General features: G+C 31.2%; 1 protein-coding gene across 1 annotated transcript; it reads right to left on the bottom strand.

Annotated features, from left to right (window-relative positions):
* Positions 1 to 15,254: 15,254 nt before the first annotated feature.
* On the bottom strand, positions 15,255 to 20,044 carry LOC112752003 (protein ACTIVITY OF BC1 COMPLEX KINASE 3, chloroplastic). Its single transcript, XM_025801368.3, has 8 exons — positions 19,442 to 20,044; positions 19,114 to 19,341; positions 18,290 to 18,625; positions 17,442 to 17,997; positions 17,035 to 17,221; positions 16,450 to 16,816; positions 15,945 to 16,088; positions 15,255 to 15,510 (listed from the first exon to the last, which is right to left on the bottom strand). The coding sequence occupies exons 1-7, from the start codon at positions 19,844 to 19,846 to the stop codon at positions 15,969 to 15,971; spliced, it is 2,199 nt and encodes a 732-aa protein (XP_025657153.1). The 5' UTR covers positions 19,847 to 20,044; the 3' UTR covers positions 15,255 to 15,510; positions 15,945 to 15,968.
* Between the last annotated feature and the right edge of the window lie 1,179 nt (positions 20,045 to 21,223).

Raw genomic sequence — 21,223 nt, 5'->3', positions numbered from 1 at the left:
TTGAGGTAGGGGCGCTTTCTGAAAATTATATTTTATATATTGGAATTATTACATATGGATACTGATGTGAGACAATGTGTATTTGGTGATTGTATCAGCCTTATGTATTGTTTGATTGTCTCGAATGATTATGAATGTTTGTTTGGTTAGATTGTTGTGCGGCTTTGTAAAACGGAATGTTTTCAAGTTGATTCTTTTAAAGATTTGAGATCGAGTTTAATCCGTTGAGAATTAATTTGAGTTGAGTTAATTTTCTTGATAATGTGAAAAATAGAATACACTTTTGGAGTCAACCTGGTTTACTTTAATTAACTTGGTTTTGATAAATAAATTGTTGCTGAACCATTTCTTTAAAGCTTTGAAAATGAGTTTTATCGGCTGATAATGAATTAATTTTGAAACGGTTTCCTTGAAATATAAAAATGAGGTGACTATTAGATTTAGCTTGCTTTTGGAACTACTTTTTGGATCTGGACTGTTGAAAAGGACTGTGAAACGGTTTAGTTGGGGCCCGAACCAGGTGGCAAAGTCCAAATTTTAGGGGAGGTGCTGCCAAAATTCCGGTAGAATCCGGGACTTTATTGAAATGTTGTCTGAAAAAATTATGAGTTAAAGACTTCTACTATTTTATTTGAATTATCAAGAAAAGGATGATTCATGCTTTTGAAATGAATTATTAAAGAGGAAATTGTGATTTAGTCTTGTTTCTTAAGAAAAGCATTGTATCTCCTTGTGAGATTTTGTAATGTGTATTGTATGTATGGGTGTACGTTACATAACGAAAGTATTTTTGGAGCGATATTGCGGTTTAAAGTTTTAAACAGGCTCATATTTTTGTATTAAATAATATAAGAGTCATCGTGATATCCGATCTATCAGAGTAGCGCAGTCGGAAGCGTGAGCTTTGGTAGTTAGGGTGTTACAAGTATTTTTTTAATTTTATTAGGCTAAATTTTCAACCTATTGTTCATATTGTTTAGATTTTTTGTTATCTATTTAACAAAACCGATATCAACAATGTTTATTTTACGTCAAGTTCTCTAATTAAATTAGTATCACACTTTTATCTTTTATTACCTTGTGCACTAAGGGGAGGGGAGGGGGAAGAAGATGAAGAGACGGTAAATAAAACGATATATGGTATTAAAGATATAATAATTTATGTTGTCTTCTTCTATTAGTTTATTAAATTTTTAGAGGAAGTATTTCATGATATAGTATTAAAATTTTATGTTTGAAAATTTTTTATCTAAAGTTTCATTTTTGGTGAATTTAAAAGAGGAAAAAAATAGCATAAAATAAATAAAAAAATGTCTATGCAAAAATTAAATAATCCCAAAATATGCTCTTATTTAAAAGAGAGCGTTATTAAAAATATAACTATTTATATAATTTTTAAAGAAGTCATTTTATATCATATGAAAATAGATTTTTTCATAAAATTTGTCTATGATCTTGTTATACATGGAATTTATAATGTTTTGAGAAAATGAGAAGAAAATTTAACACGGTAAGTAGATGACTAATTTTTAAGAGTACAATAAAACGTAAATGCGCATAATATTAAAATTGAAGGTATCAGGCTAGAACTCAATAGAGAGAGAGACAGAGAAGAAGAGAGCATTAGAAAAAGAATGATCTGAATTAGAAACTGTATGTGTAGTTTACAATGATGTGTGTGTGATTTATATACCCACTAATGTGACTAACACTTCTAACAGACTCTCTACATAACACACACTCTCAGCCTAACAAATAGCTAACTAACTATTATTATACACACCATATGCTAACCTCCTTCATCCCCCTTAAACTGAGGCGTGGCTTGGAAGCAAGTCTCAGTTTGAACCGGAAATCAACAAAGAGAGTGGAAGAGATGGGTTTCGTGAAGATGTCTGCGAATTGATAAAGAGCAGGAATGTGAACAACTCTAACAAATCCCTTCAGTACCAAGTCACGAGTAAAATGGATGTCCAATTCAACATGTTTAGATTTGGAATGAAGAACTGGGTTGGCGGCCAATATAACAGCACTGAGATTGTCAAAGTGCACGACAGGGGGTGATATAATTGGCATATGAATAGCTGAGAGGAGGTTACGAATGGACATAGCTTCAGCCACAGCATCAGCAATGCCTCTGTACTTGGCTTCAGTACTAGAGCAAGAGACAGCATGCTGCTTACGCGAGGCCTAAGAAATCAGATTTGGCCCCAAGAAAACACAATAACCATTAGTCGATTTGCGATCATCAGGGTCCGACCCCCAATCAGAGTCAGTGTAGATAGTGAGATTGTGCTCCACGACTGGCTGAATTTGAAGCCCAAGATCAGCCGTTCCACTAATGTAGCGAAGAATGCGCTTAACAACCTTCCAATGTGACTCGAGAGGGTTCTACATAAATTGACAAATGCGGTTGATGCAATAGGCGAATTCTGGCCTAGTGATGGTGAGATATTGAAGGCTCCCAACTATTGAGCGATAGAAAGCTGGATCCGAAAACACAGGACTGCCAGTCTTGGATAATTTAAGAGAGGAAGGAATTGGAGTAGCACAGGAATTACAACCCAGCATGTTGGCTTTCTTTAGTATGTCATGAACATACTTAGTTTGGCTCAAGAGAAGGCCACCATCATTGGTAGGAACCACTTCTAAGCCTAGAAAGTAGTAAAGGCTGCCAATATCCTTCAAAGCAAAATGAGAGTTGAGATCAACAATGACTTGCTTAATTTGTGCATCTAAACTACCAGTAACTATAATGTCATCGACATAAATGAGAAGATAGGTAATAGCAACATCACAAACCCTGGTAAAAAGAGACGTATCAGCCCTTGTTGTAGCAAAACCAAGCTTGTGCAAAACACCCGAAACCTTCATGTACCACGCACGGGGAGCTTGTTTTAAACCGTATAATGACTTTGTTAATCTACATACTTCATTAGGCGAACCAGTCTCGTAACCAGGCGGCTGAATCATAAACACCTCTTCACTTAACTCACCATTTAGAAACGCATTATTGACATCAAGTTGTCTAATGCTCTATTTGTTTGAGACAGCCAAAGACAACACTAATCTGATTGAAGTAGGCCTCACAACCAGACTGAAGGTTTCTTGAAAATCAATTCCAGGTCGTTGGCTAAACCCCTGAGCGACTAGCCTAGCTTTATACTTCTGTAAGGAGCCATTCGAGTTGTGTTTCACTCGAAAAATTCACCTGCATCCTATAGGAGTTCGATTTGGAGGCAAGGGAACTAGATCCCAAGTGTGAGTATGCATGAGAGCACTATATACTTCATCCATCGCCATCTTCCAATGTGAAATTGACAGTGCCTCCTTATAATTCTTAGGTTCAGAATTGATTGTGACAGAGGCTTGAAGCATTTTTGGTTTGAAAATGCCATTCTTCGACCGAGTTATCATTGGATGAAATGAGTGGACATGTTGGGAAGGTTGAGTTTGAGGTTGTGGGGCAGATTGGTTAGCAAGACTAGGAGAAGAAGAGGGAGTTTCATTATGTGAATGGCTTGGGGAGTTTGAATTGATGGACTGGGAACTACTGGAAGGGTTGAGGCTAAGAGAGGGGTTTTATGTGGCAGGGACGGGCTGGTGTGACAAAATGGTAAGAGATGGCGTGGGTTGAGATAATGAGGATGGTGATTATGGGGGATCATCAAAAAGGGTGTCCTTTAGGAATTGTGGAAAGCCAGACTTAAAGGGAAAGTTGGTTTCATCGAAGATAACATGCCTACTCAGAATGGTTTTCCCTGAAGCATTCAAGCATCTGTAGCCTTTGTGCTGAATGCCATAACCAATTAACACACAGGGTTGGGACCGATCATCAATCTTGTAGTTATTGAATGGCCTAGTATAAGGAAAGCATAAGCAACCAAAAGTTTTCAAGGATAGGTAGTTTGGGTTGACATTGAACAGCTTCTCATAAGGTGAAATATTGTCCAGAACTGGACTACGCAGCATATTGATAAGTTGCACTGCAGTGATAAAGGCATCACCCCAAAATCGTTTGGGCATTGAAGCTTCAGCTAGTAATGTGAGACCTGTTTCAACGATATGCCGGTGTTTTCGTTCAGCAGTTCCATTGTGTTGGTGGACGTACGGACATGAGAACCTCCATGCTAAACCTGTTCCCTACAAGAACTTGGCCAAACTCACATATTCCTTTGCATTATCACTTTGCATCATCTTAATTTTAGTATCAAGTTACAATTCAACCATAGCTTGGAAATCAAGAAATACAGATCTGAGTTGAGCCTTTGAAGAAATGAGATAAATCCATGTGAAATGAGAAAAAGCATTAATAAAATGAACATAGTACTTTGAACAATTTATTAAAGTCACAGGGGCATGGCCCCATATGTCTGTATACACGAGTTCTAAGGGTTTGCTATACATAGAGTTTGAAGAAGAAAATGGGAGCTGGTGAACCTTCCCAAGCAGCAAGAAGGACACACAAAATGTTCAGATTTGAGTGAAATATTACAAGATTGCAAAACTTTACTTACTACAGTAGTTGAGGGATGCCCAAGGCGAGCATGCCAAAGAAGGAAATTGGTGTTTCGTGGAACTGAAGCAAGGAAGGCAGCAACTGACTTGCCTTTATCTTTTGCTCGAAAGTTAGTAAATCTATATAGGCCTTTCTCAACTGTTCCTTGGAGTATGACCTCCTTGGAGACCTTGCATTTAACAGCACAATGATCATCATGAAACTCAAAGAAGACTTTATTGTCTTTAGTAAATTGATATACACTCAGGATATTTTTCGAAATTTGAGGCACTAAAAGAAGTTTTTGTGAGCAAAAACTGTTTCTTATTCAGATCTGAAATAAAAATAGAATTTCTAACATGGCTAATTGACAAACCTGTACCATTTCCAATAGTGACACGTTCTGATCCAGCGTATTCAGACTTTTCAATGAAGTTCATTGCATCTGCAGTCATATGATGCGTGGCGCCAGAGTCTGGATACCAATTTAGGTCTTGAAGAGTTGAAGGTGTAGCATAATCAGCTTCATTTTGCATTAAGGCACTGGAGTAAGAAAGATTGGCACCAGGACTTTGAGAAACTAAGGAGTTTTCTGTGCGTGAACCTCCTCCAGAGTTAGAATCGTATCTGTACCAGCAAGTGAGAGCAGAATGTCCAAGTTTGTTGCACACTTGACACTGTATTATTCTGAAATTTGTTCTTCCATATCCTTGAGCCTGAGGATGCATAGAATTTGATCTTCCATATCCTTGATGCTAGAATTGCATGTGTCTTCTTCCTCTGCCAAATCTTGAACCGCCTCATCCACAAAATGGAAACCTTCCTCCACGAAAACCTCCTCTAAAATTGTGATTAGGGTTTTGAACGTGTGCGACATGTGCTTGTACAAATTTTTAGGTCTCTTATACTTGTCTAACAACTCTTCGTGCGCCATTAACAAAGCTTCTAACTCTCCAATTGACACTGGAGGAGACCTAACAATTATAGTGGTGATGAATGAGGTGTACTCCTCTGGTAGTCCATTTAAAATAGCGTCTACATGATTAGCGTCATTTATCGTCGCTCCAACACAAATTAAAGGATCTACTACCTTCTTTATCTCTAGCAAGTAATCGCAAATCGAACCTTCTTTCTTCGTGTTTACTAGTTTGTTCTTGAGTTGCCTAATCTTCGCAGTGATCTGTGATGCAAAGAAACTCTCCAATCTTTTTCAGATCTGGTGAGAAATCATACATCCAACCATGCGTGTATTGAATCTCTTGTTCATTGATGCAAGAAGCCAAGTCTTGAGTAGTGCATCATGTTTCTTCCACATTGCATATTCTGGATTCACCGTGCCTGAAGCTTCATCTTCGATTGAAAGATGCTTCTTTGGAATTGACTCGCCTGTGATATGATTCAACATTTCGTAACCTTTTATAATAGATTCTACTTGATCTTTCCATGGCAGAAAGTTTTCTTCATCCAATTTCATTGCAATCGGACTTGAGAAAGCTTGAGTAATTTGTGCAATAGTGAGTGATGCGGAAGTCATGGTCACATGGATCTGAAGCTCTGATACCATGAAGGTATCAGGCCAGAACTCAATAGAGAGAGAAAGACGGAGAAGAAGAGAGAGAGCGTTAGAGAAAGAATGATCTGAATTAGAAACTGTATGTGTAGTTTACAATGATGTGTGTGATTTATATACCCACTAATGTGACTAACACTTCTAACAGACTCTCTACATAACACACACTCTCAGACTAACAAATAGCTAACTAACTATTATTATACACACCATATGCTAACCTTCTTCAAAGATCTAGTATCTATGATCTATATATAATATCACTACAATAATTTCGGCAAATAGCGGCGGTTATGGGGCCATATTGCGGTGGATTTTAACTGCCGCCAAATATATTGCGGCGGTTAAACCAAAGGCTGAAAGATAGGTCGCGGGTAAACGATTAGCGGCGATTTTAGCTAACTGCTGAATAACCGCCGCTAAACATCTATAAATTTTGTGGCGGTTAATAACAAATAAACGAAAGAAGAAAAAGTTTTAATAATGTCATGTTACTACCAAGCCAAATATCTCTTCGATATATATAATGCTAATAATTATATATATCATATGAACACATTTGATTGCCATACAATTTTTTGTTATATACTTTATATATAATCATAGCTATTATAGACACCTTATATATTGGGTAAAATGCACAATTAAATTAAATAGATGACCAAATTACACAATTATACCAAATTGAAAAACATTACCAGGATCTCCCAAAAACACATTCTTATGTAATTTGATCAGTCTCATTCAAATTAGACAAACCAACACTAATTCAATATAGTCCTATTCGAATTAGTAGTAATGCTTGTCATTCAAATTTGTCCAATTTGAATTATGCTTGCATGTAGTCTTAGGGTAGTTCGAATCAGGGTAATTCGAATTACGCACGCTAGGACGTCCCTAGTAATTTAAATGGGTCAGCTTCGAATTAATTTTTTACCAAAGTAGATCGAATTAATTTACATCTATTTATATTTGATCCAAGCGTATATAAAGAGTACAATAAAGAGTACATTTAATCATAAATAAAAAAATAATTATAAATATTTTTTATAAATTATTAAAAATAAAATATTTTTTAAAAATATTTATTAAAATTTAGAATTTAGTCTTTAATATTTAAAATTAGTGAAATATTTGCCAAAAACATTATATTTTATTAGTCAATTAGCATTATTGAATCTATTAACCACGATAATATGCAGATGATTGATTGATTTTCATATAAAAATATTTTTATTCTATTTAGTATTTAATTTTGATAAAACATTAATTAATTTTGAATATAGTTATTATGAATTCTTATATCTAAGAATATAAGTTAAGATTGTTATTTAAAAAAAATTAAATTTTTTTATTTTAATAAATGCTCAACAAATCATTAAAATAAAAAATTAAAATTTAAAATTATAATTTTGGTAAAATTATAAAGTTTTGAATTTTTAATGACTTGTATAAAATATTTTTATTTATTATTTTTAATATTTTACAAAAAATATTTATAATTATTATTTTTAGAAAATGTTTGATTTTTAATTAGTTTAGAGTATGATTTTATTTTCTTCTTTTATATCCATATTTGAATGCAAATTTAAATGTCAATAAAGTAAACAAGAAAATCTTATTGGTAAATTTGTTCACATGAGTTAACATATATAGTTTATTTAACTTGTGAATTTTTTTTAGGTAAAACGAATGTAGCAAAAGTGTTACGAGTTTAAGTAACAATGATTTAAACATATGTAGTTTAAGATAGTAGTATTTACTTAACTAGATTATATCCAGATGGTTATTATTAAAGAAAACATTGCAATATGTGGTAATACGCATTTTGCAGCGGTTTAAACAAAATCGTCGCAAAATATAAAACAATAACTCACCAAACGGTACATATAGCGGTGGTTTTCGAAAAGACGCTGCTAAATACAAGTCTGATTGAAATATAGCGGCGATTCGAGAAAAATTGCCGTTAAATGTAGTATTGATTGAAGTTCCAACCAATAACCGCCGCTATATGTGCCACAAGTTGCCGTTTTGCAACAATTTTATAAAATCGTCGCAAAATTTCTGCCGCTATCTGTCGAAATTATTGTAGTGTATAATAACTATTTTTAAAATATTATGTGTATACTAAAATTAGTCACTAAAATTAATTATTAGTTAAAATATATATTTAAATATAAATATATATTAAAAATAAATTAAATTATATATATTTATATATAAATATATTGGTAACTGATTTTAATAACTAATTTTAATATATGAATAATATTTTTATTCTCAAATATCACAAATGCCATATATTCCTCAGATGGTACGTAAACAACACTAAATATATGTTTTTTGGAATTGGGATGAAAAGTTAAAACTATTACTAAATAGATTGACAAAGACAAATCATCCAGAACGTTTGGTTGTAATAAATTGCGTCTAGTTAGGCAGTCAATAACATTTGTGGCATATATCTAGGGGCAAAGAAAAAAGAAAATTATAGTAAAAGTTCATCAATTTCAGATTTGATTTTAGAATGAGACATTTTATTTATTTATTTATTTATTTATTCGATTAAGTTTTATTTAAAAATTTATTATTAATCAATAAATTATTGTATATATATCAAACAAAATTTGAACATTTGAGTTGTTTGCCATTATTCTTTTTAGGCTATCAATAAAAATTTTTGTATTGACAAAAATATGTATGTCCTAAAAAATTGGTGGTAAAAACTCAAGTGCGGTCGACTGCACGTGAAATTGATACTTGAAAGTCGTTAGATAAAAATTTAGTTAAATCAGTCAAATTATTTAATGACTCTCAGATATTAACTTTACGTGAAATTGATTGTACTTGAGTTTTCACAAAAATCGATAGAGAATAATAACAATTTGACAAGTGAAGTAATAATTAACGTACTACTTGTTCAACATAAGTTAATTTAAAACGAGACAATGTTTTGATATCTCAAACTTTCATTATTTTACCGAAAAAGTAGAAAAGGGGACACACATGCAATTTGGCAAGCAAAACATATTCCAAGTAATTAAGGAAAGGATTTTCGAGGAGAACAACTAGCAATATCTTTTATAGCTAACAAAATCAGTGTTCATTATTATAAGTATAGTAGTCTTTGTCTTTTTCTTCATTAGAGTTATTATTTGACTTTGACGATACATGCGCGTACACTAAATGCCTAACAACTATAACAATTTTAAATCATCTTGGCAAAGATGAATAATACTAAAACAAATTACCGCCAAGAGAAACAAACATTAGTAATCAGTTAGATACTTCCCAATTTTTCATACAAGTGTTTCTCTAATAAGCTAAGGCTTAAGTAGATTTCTATATCCGGCCTATATATATATATATATATATATATATATATATATATATATATATATATATATATATATATATATATATATATATATATATATATATATATATATATATACTTTTTTTTTAGTTTCCAAAATATATTTTATAAAACTTTTATTTCAAAGAAACCTAGGTAATCCAGGCGCGGTCATCTTTTATTTTATTAATGTTTTTTAGAAATATAATTATGTATAGACTTATTTTCATTTGTTTAAATTTTTGAACTAAATAATTTCATGATATAATATTAGAATTTCTGTTACTGATAAAGTAAAAACTCTAAAATTTAATTTTTATTATTCAAAATTATTAATATAAAACAAATAAAAAAATTATATAAAATTTATAATAACTCAACAAAAAAATATATTAAAGATATATAACTATTCGTAAAAATGAGAAACAAATTGTGGAAGTGGATGACTAACACAAGAAAAAATGAGAAGGTAAGAAAAAAATGATATGGTTATAATATTATAAATTTATTTTTACATCATTATATAATAAATAAAGAGCATGGTATAAAATGTTAATTGCAAGGTTAAAATAGGAATTTAACTTGCAGAGCAGTTAAAGTGGGTCAAAGCCTTTATAGAAGAGTTGAAAATGAGATATATAAGTGGTGAATTCAAGGGCAATAAATTAATTAATTAACCTATTGATTAACTTTATTAAATGTGCAACTCAACTTTTATTTTATTTTCAATCATATTAAATATATATAAAAAATTAATTTAATTATTAAATTAATTATCTATATAATGTTAGTATTGCAAGTGTGAGGAGTGTTGAAGTTAGTCCCACATCAAAGAAAGCATGGAAGAGTGAGGAGTTTATAAGATGAGAGACCCATTAACTTGACACCTTAAGGTTTTGAGTTGGATGTGGTGTCTTCTCATCTTATGTTCTCTCACTTGATTCCTCCCCGAAATCTCTCCGATTGTCGAGAGCTCCCCACGATTGGCCCAACATATAAAATATATATAAAATAAATTAAATAATATATAATAATTAATTTGATAACTAATTTTTAGTACTATTTTTGTTTATTTTTTGGTGCAAAACTACTAATTTTTTCGTGTGTGAATAAATGATAATGATATGTATAAGAGAAGAGGAAAATTAAATGAGAATGGAGGAAGAGGCACATGCATGATATTGAAGGGAGGCAATGGGACCCACGAAGAATTTAAGTTAGGGACAGGAGACAAAGATACATGGAGCATGGCCTCCGTGTTCCTTAATTAAGGAGCATAACCGAGTGACCCAACCGTCATTACCGGCCACAGAGGACACGTGGCACATTCCCCATGGGAACATGTGTAGCCGCCAAATCTTCTACTATCCTATGCTGAAGATGAATCTGAAGATTTGAAGGTGCGTGGTGATGATGCTTATACTTTGCTACATTCACTTCATCATTCCTTCTTTTGTGTTCATTCCTTCTTCAAATTAGTAGTTGGTCAAAATCTTGGGGGTGCTCTTTCTGAATCTTTGGATTGCATATATTTGGATTGAGAATTTTCATGTTTGAATAATTCGATTTAGAATAAATAGATAAGGTGCAATTTGGCTTTCAACGTAATCTGCGAAAAACGGTTTACGTTCATTCGTAAATCATGAGTCAATTTATATAATTTATAAAAAATGCATTTTGGTATTCATTTTGTAAAATATGTATTCTAGTAAAATTGGAAGTCAAATTATTTATTTTGGTAAATTATTCTATTTATTAGATATAAGCAATTAGATTATAAATCTTAAATTTTAATGATGAAAAAAATAATTAAATAAAAAAATATTAAAATTTTTAGACTTTACAATTCTATAACCACCCATATTAAATCGATAAAAAAATATATGAAAATAGAAATGTATCTAAATTTATAAACATAATTAAAAGAATTTGATTCTATCTTATAATTCTTTATTTTAGGCTGAACAATAACTCTTTAATAGGATAAAAATTACAAAATAATTTTGGTATACTAAATGCTAAAATTCTATTTATATTTAACTATTAGTTCTCATCAAATTTTAAAAGTTTAAATAAAATAAATATTAATTTTATTTTTATTAGATTCAAATCAACAAATAATTTTAGTTTATTCTTTTTATTACTTAAACTAACGATGAGATCAACTTATATAAATCAAAATATAAAATAGCTATTATGATTATACTTAATTTATATACATGTATATAGTCCCCAAAACAGATTAGACGACATAAAATTTCCTAACAAAAAGAAGTTAGATATAAACACTAAGATGAATTTCATATTAGTAGTTAGATTATGATTTGTGAATATGACATTGTTAAAATGATCCACCGACCATCAATGTTTTAGAATTTATAATTCCAATTATATAATGTAAAAATATTATCTATGGTTTCTTCGTCGATGGCTATGGTCCAAATTAAAGAAGTATTTCCCTTATGGAATGAGCAATGCTTTTGGAATCTTTTATCTAAAACAAGGATTTAAGAAATTTAGAAAAGAAGGAGAAAATTGATTGAAGTTGACTAATAAGTAATAAAGAATTGATTTGTTATATTTTCTCAAAAAAAAAAATTATCTTGCTTACTAACGTACCCTAAAATTCTATCAAAATTGTAATATCGGTATTGTAAATAGTTCATCAAGGTTACTTAGGTTGTGTTTGGCTTTTATTCATGTTTATCAAAGATATAAATATGATAACACATGTTTATTATGTGGTTAGTGAGACATGAACTAACACACGATACAATATATATACACGAACATGTTATATGTATATTAAAATTAGTTATTAAAATTAATTATTAATATAAAATATATAAAATATAAAATATATATTAAAAATAAATTAAATAATATATATTTATATATAAATATATAATAACTATTTTTGATAGTTAATTTTAGTATATATATATATATATATATATCCAAAAGTTGAGATACAAATATTAGACCTGAGGCGTAATTTTTTATTATAATTTTGTCCCTTAAAAATGATTAAAATTCTCTCATTGGCTTCAATACCAACAACTTTTTCTTTATTAAGGACAAAATTGGTTTTAATAACAAATGCGTTCATCTCTTTTTAAATAATTTTAACAACCAAACAGACTACATTATTATGTGTATCTATGTGACTGCATTTATGTATATGTAATTATGTATGTCTTTATATTTATAGTTTTTTTTTTTTTGCTATTTTATATTTATGTCTTTATTATTATTATTTTTTTTTTTTGGGGTCATAAATCTTTATTACTTGTTTTTGGTATTGGTCTTTATTATTTTAAAGCGGTAATCAAACATAATCTTATGGACCTCTTTTTCATCGTTCCGTTTTTTTTTTTGTCAAAAAATTATTTTTTCTTTTGGTCATAGACCTAGACCTCAAACAATGTTTCAGTGAAGAAAAGCCCGATCTACGTTTTTTAACGGGAATAGTACAACCCATTAGAGGCGTTCAATAAAAATAAAATAAATAGAGGCAGCTGAGACTTTAGTTCAAGTAATAAATTGTGTCTCTTAATATTGTATTTGAATTTGAAATTATGCAAAGGCTAAGTAGTGGATAGAAACCGTTAAATGTTGGTTATGTGAGTGTGTAATATGAGTAAATTTGTGATGTAATGCTTAAAATTGGAGGTTGTCTAATTTATTTTTAAAAAAATAAAAATAAAAATAAAACAGAAGTTGGAGAACTAGAGTACTAGACTCGGTGATTGAATGCAGAAATTAATTTTAAAATGGGACTGATTAAAGTGTAATGTATTAAAATGATATTAGGGAGTGATTTATGCTGACACAGGATCCTTCTTCTTGCATGGTGTGAGAAAGCCTAATGCTATCATTCATATGTCTAAGTTGATCTGCTTTTTATAAACAGCAAAAATATTTTTTCCAGACTGTCAAAAAAAAAAAAAAGAAGTTTCTCGCAAATTGCAAAATACATAAATAAATAATGCTTTCTAAAATTCATACTCTCACATACCACATTTTGAGGTGTTACATCAAATTTAGATCTTTATCTAAATTTTAACTATGTTAAATTTATATATAAAAAATTAGTTATTAAATTAGTTATTTACATAGAATACATGTTGAAAAAATAAATTATATATTAAAAATAAATTAAACAACAAATGTATTTATACATAAATACATAATGAATAATTTTATAGTTGAATTTTCATGTGAAAGTAGTTTTTTTTTTTTGAATTTTTTAGTGGATTTGATGCCTTTTTTTTTGAGGAATGTTAAAAAATTATTAAAATTTATTATTTTTTGTCATTATTTAGCCATCAATATTAAAAATTAAAAATGTTATTCGTATACTAAAATCAGCCATTAAAATCAGTCACTAATATATTTATGTACAAATATATATGTGGTTTAATTTAGTAATTGATTTTGGTATACATGTAATATAGTCGTATAAAAATATGAGATAAAATATATTGTTAGATTATTAGATTTAAAAAAATTAAATTAATAACTAAGTGGTGGCTAAAAATAATAAATTTTGATAGTTTCTAACATTTTTTTTTCAACTCACTCATTGCCCAGTCATAAAGCACACAACATTTTGAGTTGTCACAATGTTGTACAACAAGGACTATGCAAATATACGTCATAAGGCACTACTCATACATGTGTTGCTGCCTTGCTGAAATGCAGAATAATGAAGGGTGAAGACACATGTTTTGGCAATTTCCCATGGAAGAACCTTCTCTTTATATGTATTATGATATGAGAGAGATTCATCCATTGTCTCCTTCTTCCTTGTAGTGCCTTGTAGTGTAGTTGTTGAAGTTCTTGTACAATCATATTGAAAGATACTTCTCAACTCTCCCACATACTTTTACTATGCTTTTTAAGTTTTTAAGATTAAACTATGTACAATCTAAGTTTTCTCCAATTAGATACTACTGTCATGCATCTATTGATTTGGATAGTGGAAATAGAAGATTGGAGTGTGATCATCATAATCTCTAGTGAAAATGACATAGCCATACTTCATTGCTTCAAGTTTGCACACTTAGGTAGTGTTTGTTTTTAAAAACTCAACTGAAACAGAAACTAAGACTCAGTATTGTGTTTAATAACATTTCTTTGAGATTTTTTGGAGACGCAAAGAATTGAAATTTTAATAACATTTCTTTTCAAAAATACCTTCATTTAACTTTTCAAATTCTAAATTTACCCTAAAAACCTCCATATTTATCTTAAATTAACATAATACTGAAACATAACTCATTTTAGTATATTTTACACCAAACACAATACAAAGACTTAATTTAGTCTCAATCTTTCAGTTTTAATCTCCATTCCAAACACAATATTAGTACTTACATTTTTAGTCTTAAAAATACATATTCATTTAAATACTTGTTCTATTGCATAATTGAGTCATGCTATATGACAGCAATTTTAACCAACAAATAACCAACATAAAAAAGGGTGAAAATGAAATTATTGCTACTTGACTAAAAATATGTTACCTGTGCAAATTGTTGTATAATTTTTTTGACATTAAATTGTGTTCACACAATTTTGATCTTTCTATCTCTAATCTTAGATTTAATAGATATTTCAAATGGTCACAATTACATAAATTATTTGAATCCAAGTTAAGTGCCACTGTGCCAGTACTGCTAAAGCCTCCATACTTTGAAATTTGAATACATAATGGCAGCATTAAATCATAGTTATTCTTATTCTTATAACAGCAAAGGGGTCCAAGTTAAAATAAAACTTAAAAACAACATATTTTTTCTTTAAAAAAAGAAGGGACCAAAGAGCAATTTTCTTGCGAATTTCTATTATCATATAATTATTATAATTATTTGTTGATGCCGATCAAGATGATGCAACATCAATAATGATGAGTAATATATACACCTTTTTGGACCAGGATATAAAAATAACAAACAACAAAATCAAACAATTTTGACAAGAATCAACTTCTTACTTTCTTCTTTCTTTTTTCCCCTTCTTTTCTTTGTTTTTTTTCCCCCTTAGTGTTAGGAATGAACTTCTATGTTCCCTGTCCACAATAACCTGACCAAATAAAGAGACAACAAAAATATTAGCAAAAGCTACAACAAAATATCATAGACCGGTTCACAATCTGGCTCCCAAGTGCATGATATGAATCGTTCACGAGATAATCTGGCTCATATGCATACAGTTGTCTTCATGAAAAGTTGATAGTTGAGAATTATTAAAAGATTTGATATGTTTGGCTAACCTATCATTTAACGGTTTTCAACTATCAACTTCACATAAAGACAACAATATGTAAATTTCCACGTTATTAATGTAGTTTCTAATCAAATCTAAAACCATTGATTTTCTCATCAACTAATTCGGACACTAAACTTTACTCTCTAAAGTGCAACTTGCATTCGACAAGAGCCAAATCAATACTAATTAATAAGATCATATCAGTACAAACTCTTAAATAGCCTAGAGCAGGATGAATAATCGTTCACCTAGACTTTCCGGTGATGCGAAATCTACGACGACGATGATGTTTGCACTCGGAGTACTTGCTGGAGAAAGCGTGCTGCAAGGCGTTGAGTGATACCACCCACGACACGCCCCCCAAGTCTGCGAGCCTCAGGTTGCTGAAGGACCTGTTCATAGTAAAATATTAATGTAGAAAGTTACTATGAGAGCCAAAAACTGATTGAAAATCCAATTGAACAAATCACTCGAACAAGTACTAAGTAAATTTCAAATTTTTTCTATTTCTATATATCCATTTCATTGACTATATTCGTAATGTTCCTCCAACTTACTTCGAGTCTCGCAGAACGATGAAATAAGAATTCTCTACCAAAAGAAAAAAAGGATTGCTCCTTCAAATTTATTGTAAACAATCATAATGACATAAAAGATGGTAAAGACACCAAAAGACACAAGTCCAAAAATAAAAAAGAACGAAAAGAAAAATAGTATCCGAAATACAATGATGAGGCAAGCTTGAGATCTTACCTGTAGTATTGGTAGCAAAAGAGTTGGTTCGAAATCATTAGAGGTTCGCAGAAGTCCCCATACCCTGATCACTTGATCCCTTAGCTCTATCATACTTTGCAATTCAGTTTCTGACATTGCAAGGGGTCCATTGGCATTAGCATTGAAAACAAGGTTCCTCATAAAGTCAGGAAGAGCCTGGTATGTTGAGGAAATAGTGCCAATAGTAAAAGCTTCGGATACGCGAACGGCCTCTTTGATTACTAGAGTCCTTAGCTCTTCACCATCTGGACTTAATAATACCTTCAAAACAGGTTGTAGAGCCTCTTTCGCCGAGAAATCCCGGTCCTTCTTCCCTTGAGCTAGCAGGTTTTCAAGTCTATTCCATCTGCACTAGACTAGATCAATGAATATTCCAGCATACGTAATAAAACAATATTCTACTAATATAGGAGACAAAGAAATTAAACACAGAAAAATACATGGCTATATTATTCTAACATCTTATTATTGAATAATAGTTACTTTTGTTGAGTGTGGCAATACATGATTGGATATATGACCATATTCAACCAACGATAGATCAAAATAGTGGAGACTACAAACCTGAATTTTGCATCCTTGAACAGCAACTCAATAAGAGCATCTCTTAGATAGGGATTTGGGTCTGTTAGGAGCCTCTTAGCAAAATATGGGTATGAAGCAGCAAGCACCTTAAAATTCGGATCAGCATAAAGGGCTAAACCTTCTAAGACAGTGAGAGACCTCAATATTAATGCATAGTATGCCGGCACTGTCAATGGAAGGGACCAAGAAAACATTAAACAAAAGCAACTGATTAGACTTGCAAGAAGACAGGAACAAACAGCTGGTTTTCATATAAGTCCACAACTATATCACTCCTCCAAGATTGAAAATGGAAGTTGCCAAATAAATGATTATACCTTTTCATGTCTAACATTTGTAGTTAAAATGATAAGACATTGAAACTTGAAAGGCATAAATGATCTTACCATTAAATGGATATTGATACAAAACATTTCCCAGACCATCCACTAGTGTTTTGAAGTTAAGCTCGCTCACGGTATAATTAAGTGCATCATCGAAAAAGTCGCGAAGTGCCGGTACAATTGGAGACACATCAACATCACTTGACAAGAAATCAAGAGCATAATAATCACGAGCCATAGCCTCATAGTCCCGGTTAACCAAGTGAACAACATGACCAATTATGGCAAATCTTGCTTCTTCTGGTGTCTCACTCATCATCCCGAAATCTAGAAAAGCAAGCTTTCCCTCGGGTGTTGCCAAGAGATTCCCAGGATGAGGATCTGCATGGAAATATCCATACTCAAGTAGTTGTCTAAGGCTGCACTGAATGCCAGCATTCACCAAATCCAAGACCTTTAATCCTTGTTTCTCAATTGCTTCTTGCTCGTTGAGTTTGACTCCATCAACCCATTCCATTGTTAGTACTTTAGCACTTGTGTAGTCCCAGAAAACATCGGGGACGAAAATATCCTGCTTGTCAGCATACAATTTTTTGAACCTCCTTGCATTTTGTCCCTCCTGCAGGAACCTGTCAAAATTAACACTCAATCCTAAACAAAAAAGATTTGGATTACAAATATGTCTTCTTAATCCATCGATGATTGAGGCACACACCAGATTAAGATCTTACAAAGAAAGAAGGCTCAGTCATACATTCTTACCTTCTGCTTGTGCATTAGGCAAATAGTCCACCACTTACTTTTGTTTAGCCTTTCTTCGAAAAAGGAAAACCAAGATGCTTAAATTGATAATAGATGTGTGCTTAGCTACAACTAGAATACAAATTTAGATATTTCACAGAAAAACTAACCTGCACATAGTTAAGCTCTTGAAATACCCTCCGTGCAAATTCGTCAATAAGTGCAACAACATTGGTGGTTATTACATCCACATATTTATTTATAAGAAACCCTAGGCCTCTTATAAGGTAGAAATCCAATCCAATAGCTTCCTCTATACCAGGGCGTTGCACCTTTACGGCAACAAGTTTCCCAGAGTACTTCAGCCGAGCCTTGTAAACTTGGCCTAAACTGGCTGCTGCTATGGGTGATGGAGATATAGTCGAGTAGATAGATTCGAGGGATAGTCCTAATTCTTCCTCAATGCATGCAAAGGCATCCACATCAGGAAATGTCGGCAAACCATCCTGATCAATAACAAAAATGACCGATACAACCTAAGTACCACTATTTCATAACTCACAGTTCACACTTCACACACTCCTCCTTTCATAATAGAAACGTAATAGACTAATCAAAATTAGTGAAGAAATTTCATTGCATATTTTTAATGTCTTATAAGAGCACATTCATCCAAATTATGTGCTAAAGAGCTTTATAATACATATGCAGCATATTTGACATCAGACACTCAACCAAATCAAAATTCTCATCAATGACATTGCTAACTCCATAAATCCCTAGAAACCTATGATGTATGCATATTGTATGCATATCTGCATCAAATGCAACTACTTAAATTTGTGACTAACTTTTTGTACTCACATTCATATTATTGCAGCATAGCAGGACACATTCTTTACATAACAGAATAGTTTCAAAGAGATTTGCAATTGAAACATATATATTTAAAAAAAGAATGAAATTTCAAAAGAGGAGAATAGTAATACAATACTTGAAGTTCAGAGAGCTCTTCCAAATACTCAGGTGGACACAAATCAGGTCTAGTAGACAATCCCTGACCCAATTTCACAAAAGTAGGTCCCAATCTAGTGAATATGTTCCTAAGCTCAATTGCACGAATCCTCTTATTCTGATCAAGCGTCCCATTCCTTTGGTCAATGAAAAGCTTCACCGCAAAAGTACCCAAAGCACTCAGAATCTGAAAGGTCCTTCCCACCACCTACACCAACAACCAAGAAAGGGGGTTAAATTGCCAATCAATTCACAAAATCAAGCCATACCCAGAATTTATATTGCCAAAAAGATTCAAACTTTGGAACCTTGAAGGGTCGTGATTTGTATCTGGAGGCAATGAGTTCAGGGGTGTATAGAGTGGCATTGGAAGCACGTGCCATGGCTCTTGCTTCGGCTTGAAGGTCATCAGCACGGTCAGCAGGGAGTGCAAGAACCTTCACTGATGGTTGTGGTGGCCGTGGTGGTGGTGCAGCTGACGTCGGTGGTGGTGGTGGTGGTGTTGCTTCCACGAGTGCAGCACGTGGTTGTTGTGGATTCAACCATGTTAAGCTTCTGGTTCTGGTTATGGTTCTTTTGGGTCTGAAAGAGTTTGTTTTTGTGGTGAATTTTGAGAAGGAAATGGAAGCATGGTAAGAAGAAGAAGAAGAAGAAGAAGAAGAAGAAGAAGAGGGTTTGGGAGAAGAAACCAAAGGTGCTGAAACTGTAGCCATGGATACTTGGATAGTGGGTTGTTTCCTACACAGGAAAAAAGCCAAATTGACCCAAATTGAATGTTTGAGCAAATGGGAATTACCACTCAGAAATTATATTATTCTTATTAATATTAAATAATACTAATAAGAACTCCAACGTGTAAAATAGCAAGTCAGATTTTCCATGTTAAGAGTTTTTCTAAGATATTTTTATAACGAAAAAGTATAGGTAACTAATAATTTTTTTGAACAATACGTGAATAATGTGAATTAGTAGAGTTAAAATAGTAAATTTAATTAATAGCATTAAATTAGAGTGTAGTGTATTTTTATTTGATTGATGGTTATTCATGTTATTCAAAATAATCATTGTTTATCTAGATTTTTAGAAGAACTCTTATCAGAATTTTGATCCTCTAAAATTTAAATTTTACTTTAGAGAGTAAAATATGATCTCTCACCATTAATTTCATAGGTGAGACCAATAATAAATATGAAAGAGAAACTATTCAAGAATAGAAGATTACACTTTACTCTCTAAAGTAAAATTCAAACTTTAGAGAATCCAAATTCCTCTTACCAACAATTATTTTTTTCACAACGCCTTGGATAATAAAAACAAGTCTAAATTTATTTTAAACGAAATGCTGATATATTTAAGAAAAAATAAGAAGTGCTGTATTTTTTTAATTAATTTACTATTAAAAATAAAAATAAAAAATAAAACATTATAAATTTTAAATTTAAAAGGAATGCAGTACTTTTTATCTAATAAAAAATATTTAAATATGAGTTATTATTTTATGATAAGACAAAAATTAAATTATTGGTACTTAATAAACAGAAAAAAATATTTATAATTTAATAGTGATTAATTTTTTATTTTATTATTTTGTTAATTTAAAAGCTCTAAATTCATTAGTTCTATATACAAAATATAGGATATTCATATATTTAGAATGAGTCTTACCAATGACACCTATTTAAATTATTCAAGACAAATAAAAGCTTAATTTTTCTTTTACAAATAACAAATTTATATATATATATATATATATATATATATATATATATATATATATATATATATATTTATTGTAGTTGTGGGGTAAATATGCCTTAAAAGGAAAGAAAAATGACAAACAATATTTTCAGTAAAGTCCATATATTTGAATCCCAATAATAATGATTAAGTGCTATAGTCTATGTGAACCTCCTATATTTTCATTTTTCAATAAAATCACCATTTATTTACATAATATCTGCTTTGTAGCACTAATTTTAATTACTTTCAGCTTAAGCTAAGCTATTCCTCATGTACATACGATGAGTAAGTAAACATTTAAACCTTATTTATTATCTTTTGTACAAGTATTTAGTATCATTAAATTAATA

The sequence above is a fragment of the Arachis hypogaea genome, chromosome 2 (assembly GCF_003086295.3).
Source record: "Arachis hypogaea cultivar Tifrunner chromosome 2, arahy.Tifrunner.gnm2.J5K5, whole genome shotgun sequence".
Lineage (NCBI taxonomy): Eukaryota > Viridiplantae > Streptophyta > Magnoliopsida > Fabales > Fabaceae > Arachis > Arachis hypogaea.
This window is presented reverse-complemented; position numbering and strand designations above follow the sequence as displayed.